At 37.6% G+C, this 15,203-nt stretch overlaps 3 protein-coding genes across 6 annotated transcripts in view; 2 read left to right on the top strand and 1 right to left on the bottom strand.

Annotated features, from left to right (window-relative positions):
* The window catches only part of mcm9 (minichromosome maintenance 9 homologous recombination repair factor), a 32,762-nt gene extending 30,584 nt beyond the window's left edge, over positions 1–2,178 (top strand). For all 3 annotated transcript variants that reach the window (XM_026142779.1, XM_026142778.1, XM_026142780.1), the window contains one exon: positions 288–2,178. In XM_026142779.1, coding sequence (XP_025998564.1) covers positions 288–1,806 — 1,519 coding nt within the window. In that variant the 3' untranslated portion in view covers positions 1,807–2,178. The remainder of the gene's footprint in view (positions 1–287) is intronic.
* A 980-nt stretch (positions 2,179–3,158) lies between these two features.
* LOC113007124 (gap junction Cx32.2 protein-like) lies at positions 3,159–6,385 on the bottom strand. 2 transcript variants are annotated; one of them, XM_026143548.1, is made up of 3 exons: positions 6,262–6,385; positions 5,366–5,449; positions 3,159–4,877 (listed from the first exon to the last, which is right to left on the bottom strand). In XM_026143548.1, exon 3 carries the CDS (start codon positions 4,866–4,868, stop codon positions 4,098–4,100), a length of 771 nt encoding a protein of 256 aa, XP_025999333.1. In that variant the 5' UTR covers positions 4,869–4,877; positions 5,366–5,449; positions 6,262–6,385; the 3' UTR covers positions 3,159–4,097. The 2 variants fall into 2 exon arrangements, with proteins under 2 accessions (XP_025999333.1, XP_025999334.1); XM_026143549.1 differs by having other exon boundaries at positions 5,366–5,464; positions 6,262–6,287.
* A 3,343-nt stretch (positions 6,386–9,728) lies between these two features.
* gja1b (gap junction protein alpha 1b) lies at positions 9,729–14,321 on the top strand. The gene is made up of 2 exons (XM_026142917.1): positions 9,729–9,826; positions 11,242–14,321. Exon 2 carries the CDS (start codon positions 11,258–11,260, stop codon positions 12,422–12,424), a length of 1,167 nt encoding a protein of 388 aa, XP_025998702.1. The 5' UTR covers positions 9,729–9,826; positions 11,242–11,257; the 3' UTR covers positions 12,425–14,321.
* The last annotated feature ends 882 nt before the right edge of the window (positions 14,322–15,203 follow it).

The following is a 15,203-nucleotide window of genomic DNA, read 5'->3' as shown; positions in this document are numbered from 1 at the left end:
GCAAAGAAATCCCCCATGACATCAAAATCATGACCTAATGATTTGACGTCCACTGATAATCTATAGTCTTTTAGGCCCCATTTTCTGTCTTTACTTGTATAAAACGTATACAAAAACACATAAGATAATTATTCTTTGACACTTAATGACATGATTCTTTGTGATGAATGTAGCCAGTGGAGTTCAAATTGGGAGCAGATTTGAAATGTTTATTTATGGATTCAACTTTGTGCACATGAGTGTTTGGAGCTATCATCATTTTAACTGCAGGCTGTTTTTCTCTTAAGGTCAAAAAGCCAGACATCAGAGTCTCCTGAATGTGATTCATCAACTACTAAACTGAAGCATCTACTCAGTGACGCAAACTCCAAAACACACACTAGCAATTTGGAAAGTGGTAATACAGTGAGGAGTGACTCGAACTGGTTCCACACCTCTCTGTCACTGTCCCCAAATGATAGGACCTCACCCATAACTACACCTCAAGAAAATACAAAAACTATTTCAAGTGGAACAGACGTGTGTAAAGTAACCATACAATCAAGCTGTCGATCTGAAAAGTTGACTTCGAGAAGGACCGTTGCTCCAGTTGTTTTTGGAAATATTACCTCTGTTTCAGAACAAAACATACAAGGTAAGAAAAATGAAAGCGTTACAGAAGAAATCTCTAAAAGCCAAGAGGAGATACTGAAATATGAGAGAAAGAAGCATGAAGCACATCCAGAGCCATTGGGATATCATTTTCAAAAGGTTTCTAGAAGCACAATGGACTCTAAGAATATGGGAGATAAAGGCATTGGGCAACTGGACCTGAAACATCAGCGATTTCACAAAGAGGTTGGAAAAGGACACAGAGAAAGGCTGGTGTTTGGGGATGAAAGTGAAAATGTACTAGAGACAAACCTGTCCACTGACAAAGACAGCTATGTAAAGGAGGACAAATTGCACCTGACTGAAAGTAGGAAGAGCAGCGCTGTTCCAAGGGAGAAAATGGCAGTCGAAGCTGAAACACACATAGACTTGCGTGGAAAGTTGTCAAGATTCATGTTCAAACCAAGTAAGATGAGAACTTCAGTTGACAACCATAACAATAATGCCAGTCCAGAAAAGCAAATGACAGTGAGCGTTAACACAAAGAAACCAATTAGTCATAATGACGCACACCTGTGTCAGAGAACCAGAGTCAGCACTGGTGATGACAGAGATGTATTTACTTCCACCCCACTTTCAAAATCAAGTGCTTGCATCACTAATCAAACTACATTACAATCAGAACAGATGAAGACCAGTATAACTTCCTCAAGCTCAGAAATTAAACTCTCAGGATTCTCATCTATCTGGACAAGTGAACCCACAACAGCTCAAACAAAAATGGAAAAGAGTACGCTTAGAAAAGGTGATGCTGATTGTTTGAGAGCTAATTCAAAAGTCCACAAAATTCTAAACATCGCCAACCACATAGGCAAGAAGTGCCAAACCATACCCCCAGCAACAGATTACACACCAGCAAAGAAATGTGAACTAGGGATGAAGTCAACGAGTACAACAATGTCCGAGTGCAAAGTAAAACAGACCAAATTCAGTCATACTGAAAACAACACTGTAAAAATGGTAACTAGGGATTCAGTTAACTGTCAAAGGACTGCCAGTCTAAAGAGAAAGTGTTTTACGAGTCCTCAGGATAGTAATAGTAGTGGTTCCAAAGGCCTATTCTCAGGATTGTCTCTGTTTGAGTCTGCCGAGTTAAATAATGATGTTCTTGACACTGACTGGGACCAAGAGGTTTTGAAAAAAGCCAAAGTCTGAAATCACAACATTTGTGGATAAAGAACTTTTTTCCTGAAGAAAACATAATCTGGTTGTAGGAAATGAATAAGTTTGACAGAAAAGTTTCCTGGGATATAAACTTGAGTTTAGCTCTTTAGCATAGTGTCTAGTCACACAGTTTTCACCAGCTAGCTGCAGTGTGATTTTTTTATTTTTTTTTTCTACTCCTGTACAATGAAAAAGTACTGTGTTCATAATAGTAAGATATCCTTCCTTACATGTGCTCAATACAACTTTTTTTTTTGTTAGTTGCTTGTTCTGTATTACACCTACGTGTAACACATTTAACACCTGTTAAAAGTGAGTTGCTCACCGAGATCTTTATGTACAGCAAATAAAATAAACATAATGTGAGACACATCCATGTGTTTTGTTAATATTTTTCTTAAAGGCCTTTATTTATATTCAGTTTTAAGTAAATGGTAAATGGTAAATGGCCTGTATTTATATAGCGCTTTACTAGTCCCTAAGGACCCCAAAGCGCTTTACATATCCAGTCATCCACCCATTCACGCACACATTCACACACTGGTGATGGCAAGCTACATTGTAGCCACAGCCACCCTGGGGCACACTGACAGAGGCGAGGCTGCCGGACACTGGCGCCACCGGGCCCTCTGACCACCACCAGTAGGCAACGGGTGAAGTGTCTTGCCCAAGGACACAACGACCGAGACTGTCCAAGCCGGGGCTCGAACCGGCAACCTTCCGATTACAAGGCGAACTCCCAACTCTTTAGCCACGATCGCCTAAAACCTAAAAAATTATGTATATATTTTTTCAGCTTTTTGTTAGCATTGTTTTAGCCTATTATGTGAAAATATGTGTTCTGGAACACATATTTTCAAACATATAATGTAAACTGCAATCAATTTAAAAAAAAAATGTTATTCAGAGAATATTTGGTAATGTTTAACTAGGCACCTGCAACAAGAGATAAGGCCTTGATTATACTTTCTGCAAGTTAGCTAGGATCAACTTGGGTTCACGTCTGCAAAAAATTTATCATCACACAATGAGCATGGAGTTTATGTGACTACGCAGACTGGTTCACCGAGACGTTATATTACAAAGGACAAACTGTGTAAGCGACCCAGACACCGATCATCAAGCATACTTCAAAGAAATATAAGAGGAATGACTACTCTGCCATTGCGCCCTTTAGCTATCCCATCAACACTGTATAATTAAGGCTTACTACATGGGTCAGTGCTCATACACGGGAGCCAAGATTCAGAACTGGCTAACAGTATGCTGCTCCTGAACTTTGCTGACTTGTATTTTTAAAATGTGCACCATTTCCAATACCAGGACCAACTGGACACATAGCATTTCAGTGTTTGATTGATTGATGGTTTATTTAGAGTACATGAATACATATATACAAAATGGAGCATTTACTCCCACTCCCTTCACATATTTATAGCTCAGTCATGTAGTTATGTAGCTTCTTCCTGAGTATATGTAATACACATTAACAACAATATATAACAGTGATGACTTGTCACATTGAAAACACCTCTTGTCATTTAATGACCCCTCTCATCCCTGTCATGAACTTTTAATAATTTCGACTGTAAAAATAAGTTTGTATGAAGAGGATATTGAACTTTATGTGTAATACCAATTGTCCTTTTTTTGTAATATGAAAAGCGAATTTAGTGTATTTTTATAGTTATTTCCCCGTACCTCTACACAACAAGTTAAATACGGGAGAATTAGAGAACAACACAAAATCCAGAGAGAATTATAATCTAGAACCTGTTTAATTTTGTTCATGATTGAGGTGCTCTTGGACACTTTATTTTGTTTTTCGCTGTTAGATGAAAGTTGAAGTAAATGACCAAATAACAGATATTAGAATCCCAACATTTTTGCAAATGACATTTGTAGATCATGTTCAAGAGAAGGTTACGTTTCTGGTTTTCCGGTTGAAAATTGATGCGCAACATGGGAATGTAGTGTACATGTCAGGTGTGTGCTTGCTTAGCCATGATAACCCCTAACTACTAGTAACTACTAGTACTTTTAAAGATAGATGGATCAGTATGTGAGCGTTTAATACCGGCAGTTTATAACTTTGAATACGAGCACATCTCATTTTCAGTAGTTTCTGCATTTAACCTCGTTGGCTGTCTATGTACAATTTAACCGATGTGGGTGATTTATTTTAAACCTGAAATAAGATGTAAAATTCAAATGAAGATGTTGAGTGATGTTGTAACTAACGATAGTGACCTATGTCAATGTTTACGTCAGCTCACTGTCTTTCAACACCATGTAACTCTCTCAGTTGAATTGGGATTTGGGTTGTTGAGATTGAATCCCTCTGGTGGAATGGAGCTGCTGGTCCTTCTTTTCCTCTCCTTTATCTTTGAGATCATCAGGTAAAATATCTCCACAATGTTTAAAATGACAGAAAACCCAGCCATTGCTAACATGAAGATAATAAAGACGCTTTTCTCTGTGGAGCGACTAATGAAGCAGTGTACCTCTGTCTTACATGGGTCCTTGAAACAAGAAACCTTATTTGGCATAAGTATGAAGCCATAGAGGTAGTACTGTCCTACAATGAATGCTACTTCAAGCAAAATCTTGAACAGCAATTGAAACGTGTAGCTGACCAGCAAGGCGCCTTTGAGGTGCACTTTGCCATGTTCATTTGAATACTTGGGGGCTTTAATCATCTCCTGCTTTTTCCTTTTTTCCTCCAGGCGTCTTCTCCGTTTGTTCTCTTTACGAATCACTAGTAAGACGTGGCCCAGATAGATAAGCGTTGGCGTGGAGACAGTGAGAATCTGGAGCACCCAGAAGCGTGTATGAGACAAAGGAAAGGTGTGATCATAGCAAGAATTCTTGCATCCAGGCGTTAGGATATTACACTTCATGTTTGATTGTTCGTCTCCCCATATTTTATCGACACCAGCTGCCAGAATGAAGATCCTGAAGAGAAAAAGAACACTCATCCAGACCTTTCCCAAGAAGGTGGAGTGAAACTGCACCTTGTCTAACAAATCAGACAGAAAGGACCACTCCCCCATAATAGCAGCCTTTAAGAGAGAAAACAAAACACAACAATGAATATGCAGTTGTGTGACAAAAGTCCATCTCGAGAAAAAGACGAGCAATATATAGTCATATTTGAAACTGGGTGGATTATTTAAGGTGATATATTCATACAAATTTCAATCAAATGTATGCTGAACAATGATGGATCATTCAGGAGTTACATGTATTATTATAGTAATACAATTATGAATACTGCTTATTGATCATTCAACCTCCACTTTATAATACAACCCATGACTTCTACATTACCACGTATATTTTTCTGAATTTAGGCTTCTCAATTCTCATTAGCTAAAACTTGAACAAGGGAGTAATTGGCACACTTTAAACATATAATATTACATATATAATACAATATTTATATATACATGTGTCTCTGTATATACACATACATAATTTGTAAAACGTAATTAAATGTATAATTATTTTTAAGTACTACTTAGAACATAATTTTTAAATAAATGATTACTTTTTGTGCAATTCAAATGAAAAGAATATGCTGCCTTCAAGGTTGTCCTGAAGCCAAAGTCCTCCTGTTGGAAGCTATCTCCACCTGTAATCACAAAAGCTGAAACAAATTACAAATTTTGAAACTGGCAAATAGGCAGAATGGAGAAGACTCGACCCACTCTAGCCTGCCTGGCTTCCTCTCTTGCTCACTGTCTGTTGTTTTGGACGGCTGAACCCAGGCATGTAAATTCAGCTACCCACACTATTTCTCCTCCTTACATGTTCACCTTTCTGTCGTCCTCTCATTTACATACATATATTCTGTCTTGTTTCTACTGAATTTTATTCGTCCTCTCTCCCAGAGCATACCACCACTCCTCCAGGCTCTTTTCCACCTGCTCCCTACCCTCATAATGATGTCTGTTACCTGTATAGTTCACAGAGACTCCTACCACACCTCATCAGTTAATCTGTCCTTTATCACTGCAGAAAAAAAGGGCTTAGAGCCGATCCCAGATGTAATCCAACCCCACTCTTCATACATATCCTGTATCACTATCACATGCTTCTCTGCTACTCCTGACTTCCTCATGTCATGTTCCTCTTTTGGCACCCAATCATATGCTTTCTCCTGTTCCACCAAGAGACAGTGAAATTTAATTTACTGCCGCAGATATTTCTTTGCTGATAGTAACCAAACTAATGTAAAGGAGTAAAGAAGGATGTTATAAAGGTTTTCGATTCTGAATTACATCGACAGTATCCGATTGTGTGTATGTGTGAAATCCGGTTAAAATTAAATTCCTGAACACTGTCAAATATAATCAGAGAATTAAATTCTGTTTTCATAATACAAACAAAGATTAAGTTTTATTTATACAAAATTGACTCTTCTTGTTTTGAAAACTTTCCTACCTCGCTAAGAGTCCTCTCTAGTCCAGTCAGTTCTTGGGTTGTAACTCAGATTATTCTCACTTCCTTGTTATAATTCAGGCTAATCTTGCTAAATCATCAGATTCCTCCCTGCTCTGCCTGACTGTCCCACCCACACTCTTTACTGATGTCACTACTGTCACCCAATTATAATGACAGGGACAGCTTCACCATTTTCATCCAGTTTGGAGTGGCTAACCAACAGCAATTATAATTATTAACGACATGGTAATGTATCATATTCATATTATTTCGCTAAAAGGATGTAAGCTGTGCAGTATATTTTAACAATACCTCATTAAGAATAATTTAACCTGGTTTTTAGCCTGAATAATTGAAACAAACTGGAAAACTTAAACATAACTTTTGCTTTATCATGTCAAATGTCACCATTTGGTTACAGCACATAAATATTAGTTTTTGCAATATTTTTTCATGAATCCTGTTTCTTTTTGTGAGTTATCAGCAAACTGAGATTTTAGTAAACTGGATCTGATACTATGGGCAGTTTTTGAGTGAAGAATACAGTGAGAACATTTTCAGTCCATTCAGTAATTCATTTTCCATTAAAGCTGCATTACATCGGCCGTTAACAGGAGATCGTAGTGCACCATTTTATAAATGTTAGTGTTGGTGTTAATGCTTGTGTGGAGAGAGACAGAAACACGCTTCTGTTTGCACATATGTAATGATCAGCTCTACGCAGAAGGCTGAAGTAAAGTTCAGCTAAATAATTATTACTATTACAGTAAAGTTAGTTGGACACTTAGCAGTTCCAGTGACTTTTCTGTTTCTGCCTCATCTTCAGCTGCCTGCTGCAGGTCTCTAAACTTCTTGCTGCTTTAATATCTAACCCATGACTTTATTAACATTTAAGGACAATGGAGTGATTTCTTTAGTAAGGGCAGCTTCATTCATATTCATATCACGAACTTTTTCCAACAGCCAATGGCTCATTTTAGCTACCTAGCTAAGGACATACATTAGCCTTGAAAACACAGATTTCACTTACTGGGAAAAAAAATGCCAGCTGGTTAGTCCAGCTGTCAGTTTGAAACAGTCACTCTTTGCTTTTAGAAAGTAAATGGTGGACCTCCTCTCAGCGTTCCTACTCTCTCTGCAATTCACAGAAGACTGCACCTGCCAATCAAAGCTCCTGTGACTGGCGGTGGAGTCAGCTCTGTCTAATTCAACTACTTCTCCACCTCAGCTTTCTCTGCCAGAGCCCACTGAGAAAGTTCTGACTTTAACTCGAAACTTTCTCTGGTGAGGTGGAGAAAACAAACTGGGTTTTATAACTTTGTGTATGATGATCTTTGAATGGCTTTGCAAAACTTGTGCCTCTGATTTTGCATGAGAGGCAGAGCGCTGCAGTGGGCACAGGCATTTATTAATTCCAATGAGATATCTCTCACTGGAATGAATAACTGTTTCAAATGAAGTGTTGAGCAGTGCTGCTCTTTAAAGTGTTTCATTTGACACTTGAGGAGCAGAGCAGGAGGATAGTGGCTGGAAATAGGGTGATTGTTATAAATGAACTCATCCCTACCTTGATTATTGATTCCTGTTACGATCCATTGTAAAATATTAACTCCAGGCATTAGTCAACTCCAGGGTAGAGCAACGTTTTTTTTGGATTCTAATCTAGCTAAGCAATTAGGCACACCCTTGGTTTCTCTCCCCGAGACTCTGAACGGCCAAGATCTCACCAACATCATACTTCACATCAAACCCATCTCACTTCATCTCTCAGGAAACCACTGTGAGTACATCACTATTTATTTTTGATTCCCCACACTTTCCTTTGGTTCAACAACATAACCCAGTCAAAGACTGGTGTAGAAAATCTTTAGCCACACCTGTTATCAGCAGCTCTCCTCTAAATATGTGTACTTGGTAACTAACTGGGTTTAACTTGGTAGCCTGGACACTAAATTAATGGGAGACCCCAAGGATCTTGTAACCTGTAAGAATCCCTTTGAGTGATCTTATAATATGCAGGTTTTTACTGTTACTCCTTCACAAGAGATTAAAATAGGAATGTCCACAATTTAGACTTGTTGAATGCAGTATTGTTTTATTAGACCATTTAGTAGGAGAAAAGCAAAAGCCAAATCAAAAATAATAAAATAATCAAAGCACTTGAATTCTCCATTCTCATTTGTTGTGGTCCTTGAGATGAGAGAGGTTGAGGAGAGAACAATCTATCCAGGCCTGAAGATGCACTTATCTCTGGTTCATGTTGATAATAATAGTCCAGTGGATTCAATCGAGCAAGAATACAGTGGAAATCTTCTCAAAGTTATAATCCATAGAAAAACAGTAGAATTCTTTGGAAGTTGTAATTCAGCAGGAAGACAACAGAAATCCAAATCCTCTTGAATCTAACATGGCAAAAATAAGCAAAGAAATCTCAGTTAGCAGCTGATCCGTCTAACATCTCACAGAGATGAGTAGAGATCTCTGAGCACTCCAGTCACCCATATATATATATATATATATATGTATATATATATATGTATATATATATATATATATATATACATATATATATATATATATATATGTATATGTATATATGTATGTATATGTATATGTATGTATGTATATATATATGTATGTATATATATGTATATATGTATGTATATATATATATATATTCCTGTTGTATTCTATTTATATTTTGTTCCTGCACAATTGGTGTGGAGCACCACACACTATTCTATTTGATACAACACCTGCATTATTTTATTTTCATCACTAGATGGTGCTGTGTACCAATCAAGTGTGTTATGGGAGCCCAGAATGGTTTAATGGAAAGTTACTAAAAATTAAATGAGGAATTTCAGTTTGAGTGCTCGGTGAAGCATAACCAGGACCCTGTGTAAGGCCTAAAAAACGGGCTTTATTGGCAATATGAGCACTATATTATACACAGTGAAACAGAAACCGCCCAAGTATATATGAGTATATAAGTAGTAGAAGGTCCTATTTTAAAGTGTTTGTGTTTTTTTTGAACTGATAGGCAGGTGTGTACGTTACCTATTGTCTTTTTCACATGGACCCCTTTACCTTTTTTTTTAACTATCATCTGCACAGTAGCAAGTATTCCCAGCTGCCAGAGAAATGTGAAGAAGAATTGTAGCTACATAGTTACATTCTCCTACTGATGTACTGACGCAAATACATGTCAAAGTAGTTTGCACACAGGAGGTATATCTGTTGGGTCGAGGTATTTTGTATTTGTAACCCTGCGTTTTAACATTAGTTCCACGTGATGGTACGTGTTCTCATGTGCTTATGAAGCAATAAAGCCCGAAACACCACACATTGGCTGTTTCTGTAGGAGTCTTTTTTTCTTTGCCCTCCCAGCAGCAGGGGCTTCGGTCTTGACGTAGAGATCAGGTGACTGTAACTTCTCTGACGGCACCGTTATAAGGGAAGTTTGACAAGTTCGACTCAGTTTTCCTACTGATGCCAAACTTGGATTTTAACTTTGCCAAGTGGCGGGGAACGGGCCACCTTTTTTGTCTCTGTAACTTTCCAGGTAAGTAAAAGAAAGTTTGGCTTTAAAAAAAAAACGCGTCCGAAGGAAAACGCTGTCCGCCTGTTGCTCTTAGAAATATTCGGATAAACTCCGGTGCGCTCTAGACCACATGCGTCTTGTCTTAGAAACTTTGAGTATCCCTTTCTCCAAGGTGAATGCTTTGTCAGCTTTTTTCGTTTTTGTAGAAATCAAACCTACAACCTGGTTTACATCTACAAGGAGCAATGGCTGATAAAAGCCAGATTTATTTATTTATTTGTGTGTTTTTACTATCTCGATTTTTTTATTTATGTAGTGGGCCAATGACCTCTTTTCGATTTTAATTTAATGAAAGTTCTTTTTATATTTCAAATTCTCTGCCTCTCTTGTAGCATTTATTGCTTTGCTTAAAAGCCACTGAAGTCAGGAAACTCAGAGTTAGGGCTCACTCTCTTTTCCCTTGAACATTGTTTCTTTTCAATGAAAACCATAGTACTCTTAGTACTTTTGAGTGGTTTGCTGAGTAGGTCATTGTGTTGGAGTCCATTGTTCTGCTTTGTCTTGATCATTTCACTCAAACAAACTCATTCATGTGGAAAGTGGCGGGATGTGTTCCCTATCTAATACCAATGAAAGCTTAATTTACCTTAAATTCTTAGTAGCTCAAATTTTGCACTTCTTATATTTAAATATAAAGGCCAAACACTCCCAAACTAAAGTTAATTTTCACATTTCCAATTAATGTTCACAGAAATACATTGCATTGTGTATAACTTGTCAGCTAAGGAGACAGAACAGGTCATCTACTAATTTGAAGACTGGTGGTTCAACTCCTGGCTGCACTAGTCTGCGTGAGACATGTCCACTGGAGTGTGAATGTGTGTAATATTAGATAGAAAGCACCAGTGCATTTACCATTTACATGTATAAGTGAGATCACATGCAGTTACTTACTTACTACAGGCACCATGGGGATTAGGCTGCTGTTTCACACTTCCCCGCAAAAGTTGCCTTACAAACATATATCCAACGCTGCCATTGCTCTCTGAAGTAACATGTCTTAATGTGTGTGTATTATGTGTTACAAGCATGTGATTTATCATTTGGTAGTATAATTAACAGTACAGTCTACTTTTTGGTGTGCCTGCTGAAAACGATTCCGTGACGTCTTAAAATAGTATGACCTCTTTCAAAGGCGACATTAAACTGAATATACCAAATTATTTTGAGTACTGATGAGACATCAGACTTTGTATTATTCAGCGCAATTTAGTTTTTTGGATAGTTGTGGAAAAAATAACCCAAAATAAAGCTAATGGCAAGAATCTTAGGGATCTTTCCTAAAAACAGGGTTCCTGCTCCTAACTTTGATAACTGTTTGTGTAACACAGTTTGTACACTGCAACCACTTCAACATTGTTCTTTTTTCCCACTAGCTAATACTCCCTGAACATGGGTGACTGGAGTGCTCTGGGTCGTCTGCTGGACAAAGTTCAGGCTTACTCTACTGCTGGTGGGAAGGTCTGGCTGTCGGTGCTCTTCATATTCAGGATCCTGGTGCTCGGTACTGCAGTCGAATCGGCCTGGGGAGATGAGCAGTCAGCCTTCAAGTGTAACACCCAGCAGCCTGGGTGTGAAAATGTCTGTTACGATAAATCCTTCCCCATTTCCCACGTTCGCTTCTGGGTTCTCCAGATTATTTTTGTGTCGACACCTACACTTCTATACCTGGCTCATGTCTTCTATCTGAACAGGAAAGAGCAGAAACTCAACAGGAAAGAAGAGGATCTCAAAGCTGTGCAAAATGACGGAGGTGACGTCGACATACCTTTAAAGAAAATTGAGATGAAAAAGCTAAAGTATGGTATTGAGGAACATGGCAAAGTCAAGATGAAAGGAGCCCTCCTTAGAACCTATATAGTGAGCATTTTTTTCAAGTCTATGTTTGAAGTGGGCTTCCTGGTTATTCAGTGGTACATATATGGGTTCAGTCTGAGTGCAGTCTACACCTGTGAGAGGAACCCATGTCCACACCGAGTGGACTGTTTCTTGTCTCGTCCCACAGAGAAGACCGTATTCATTATTTTCATGTTGGTGGTCTCACTGGTGTCATTGCTGCTCAATGTCATTGAACTTTTCTATGTGTTCTTTAAGAGGATCAAAGATCGTGTAAAAGGCAAACAACAACCCACACTCTACCCCAGCGGAGGCACCTTAAGCCCTACCCCTAAAGAACTCTCTACTACGAAGTATGCCTACTATAATGGCTGCTCATCCCCAACTGCCCCACTCTCACCAATGTCCCCCCCTGGCTACAAGCTTGCCACAGGGGAGCGGGGAACTGGCTCGTGCCGTAATTATAATAAGCAGGCCAACGAGCAGAACTGGGCTAACTACTCTACAGAACAGAACCGTCTTGGACAGACTGGTGGAGGAAGCACTATTTCAAACTCCCACGCACAAGCCTTTGATTTCCCAGATGATACCCACGAGCATAAGAAACTGTCTTCCTCAGCAGGACACGAGCTGCAGCCGATAGGGTTGATGGATGCCAGGCCTTGTAGCAGGGCCAGCAGCAGAATGAGCAGCCGAGCCAGGCCAGATGACCTGGATGTTTAAAACACGGTTTCGTCTCTTTCCACCTCTCTCTGGCTGACAGAATTTCTGGTTGAAGCCAGAAACATCAGGAAACACTTTATCACATAGGTTTATTTGAGAGGTGTGACTAATCTCAATCACCGTCTTCAATATAGAGACTTTTAGTCAGTTCAAGAAACATTAAAACCATTATGTAATAATATCAAAGGTACAAGTATTTTCTGACTGAGTTTTACTTTTTAGTGCTTTTAACCCAGCCTCAAGAGAATATTGTAGCCACACGAATTGGGATTTGAAAGAGTATAACACAACCAACATTAATAATCTGTTCAAGAACACAGCCCCATAAGTTGACAGCTTTGGTTTCAATTTACTGATATTACATAAAAGATTTACTGTTTTTGTTTCTTTCAATGTTCCTCATGTTTTTCCAGTTGATGATGTCCTTTTTCATGAAATACGATAGTATGAAGCATTAGTAGCTTTGCAGCATTAATGTTTTGTAAAGTGGCTACTACACACTCAGTTTCATTTATGTTTAGTCGAGATCAGTGAACACTGTATTTGTCTGATAAACGACAGCGAGCCACAAATCTTCATACCTGTGCATCTAAATTTCCTAATGTTGTCAAATGATATAAATGTCATGCAATAGAGAATTTGGGATAACAAAAACACACTGTTTAAAATTGAGTTTTGTAGTGCAGTTATGAAGTGTGGTACCACAACCAATCAGTGCAGTTTGGTTCAGTTTCTTTACTTTCATTCTCATTTTCATTCACCCAAAGATGTGTTGATTTCTTCTAATTTGTCAGTTGCCCTAGTCACAACACAAAGTTATTGCTCAATGCTGTTGTATAAATAACTTGGTTAATTCTTTGACAGTGACTAACAGTAAAGGGTTTATATGTTTTGTAAATTAATATTTATTGCCAGGATCTTTAGGAGAACTACCACTAAGACAGAAAATTGACTACTACTCAGTAAAGCAAACAAGTCCCCCACAAACTGTTTATTGCCGTTTATTATCAGGTAATATGTCAGATAATATTGTTTATTATCTGATAAACTTTGAATTTGTGTAGTGTAAGGTTTTAGTGCTTTTATCATGTTTTGAAGTGTGCACAGGGGTGGCAGGGATGATGGTAGCAAGCTGCTGTCACTCAGCAAAATATGTTTGTTCTATTAAGAAAGGCTTTATTACTGTCAGTCATTTGCTGAAATGTGTTCCTTTTTTTTAACCTATTGTGAGAAACAAAGACACTCGAATGATTTTCTGCATTTTACATATTCGATTTTTTTTTGTTTTTCAAACTTAGTGTAGCTCAATTTAATTTGCTGCTTGAGAAGTAGATATTTAGGAATGTAAATCAAGCTAACTGTGTCGCAATCAAAATGTGAGTTTGTAGAAGACTGCTTATAGATGCGGACTAATATTTAGTCATTTCTAATAAAGATATGCCAGTGTAGCTCCACAACTACCAAACACTAAGATAAATCTCAATTTGAATGTCTTTTACTGCGATTTTGCTTCAATTGCCAGTTGGTCATTGTTTTGGAGTATTTGCATATGTAACTGATATTTTGGCTACAATAGGAGTTGCACTGAGACATGGGAGACTGAGAAGCATTATGATACACATAGTATGTGGTTTTCTGATGACATGATGAACATGTTACTAATTTATTTTATAACACAGACATTATTATAATCAATAACATCAGACTTTTAATCACCAAATATCTCGGTGAGGTACAGTAATGTTGTTCAATGACAGAAGAGAAGCAATCATTACTGCTTGCAAGTATTCAGACAATGCTCATGTGTGGGGTCCACTGCTGTAAAGTGTGAGTATATGACGGTAAAATAAAACGTTTTTAAATACTTCTTTAACCAATAAACATTTTTCTTTCTTAAGCAGTGATTGATTTTTTTTTTAATATGTGGCCATTATTAGCCATTGCTGTTGTTAGAACTAAACACCTGCCAATAAAGAACTGTTAAAGTACATTATGTCATCTATGTTAAGATGTTTTCAAAAATACTTATTTACCTCACATAAAATTTTTGGTGTTGATTAATGTTATGTTAGTCAAGGTTTATTCTACAAAAAATATTTTTCATCTTTAACATTTTTAGAACAGACATATTTAGACATGTATAGAATAGCCCTTTATTGTACAACATGTCATTACAGTTTACTTTTATGGTAAGTTAGGTTTCAGTTTTTTCTATCTTTATTTTTTGTTTTACAAGCTTAAAGAGAAATAACACTTGCCAATTGCAAGTCCTGCATGTAGCTGGAGATGAGCAGGTCAATTGTCAGACAGTGTGACTAATTTATATTTTTGACAGCTCTTATTGCTAGAGCTGTCAAAAGGTTTGCCAAGTAAAATTAATATTTTTTCCTTAGCTAAAGTTCTTGAATTATTATTTTTGAATAAAAAAATGTGCCCCGCCTCAGCTGACAGCTGAGATAGGCTCCAGCGCCCCCCGCGACCCTGAAAAGGATAAGCGGAAGCGAATGGATGGATGGATATATGCTTATGTTTTTTGTAGTTTGTTTCACTTGTTTGGTGAATTATATATTGCTAAAATGTATTACTATGCATAAAAATTTAACTCCTTTAATTATAGATCAAAATCTTCACTTCACATACATCTTGATTGTTTCATTTAAAATCCACTTTTGTGGTGTACAGAGGCAAGATTACAAAGAATGTGACATGTGACTTGCGCTACCAAATATAAACAGACATACATTTTCAATTTTAAGATTAGATGTTTTATAACGTCACT

The sequence above is a fragment of the Astatotilapia calliptera genome, chromosome 15 (assembly GCF_900246225.1).
Source record: "Astatotilapia calliptera chromosome 15, fAstCal1.2, whole genome shotgun sequence".
In the NCBI taxonomy this organism is placed as follows: domain Eukaryota; kingdom Metazoa; phylum Chordata; class Actinopteri; order Cichliformes; family Cichlidae; genus Astatotilapia; species Astatotilapia calliptera.
The sequence above is the reverse complement of the archived record's forward strand: the minus strand, read 5'-3'. Positions and strand labels throughout refer to the sequence as shown.

What these genes read in the sequence shown, in the direction of transcription:
- LOC113007124 (XM_026143548.1), bottom strand. Translation starts at nt 4,868, where the DNA reads ATGGGGGAGTGGTCCTTTCTGTCTGATTTGTTAGACAAGGTGCAGTTT.
- gja1b (XM_026142917.1), top strand. Translation starts at nt 11,258, where the DNA reads ATGGGTGACTGGAGTGCTCTGGGTCGTCTGCTGGACAAAGTTCAGGCT.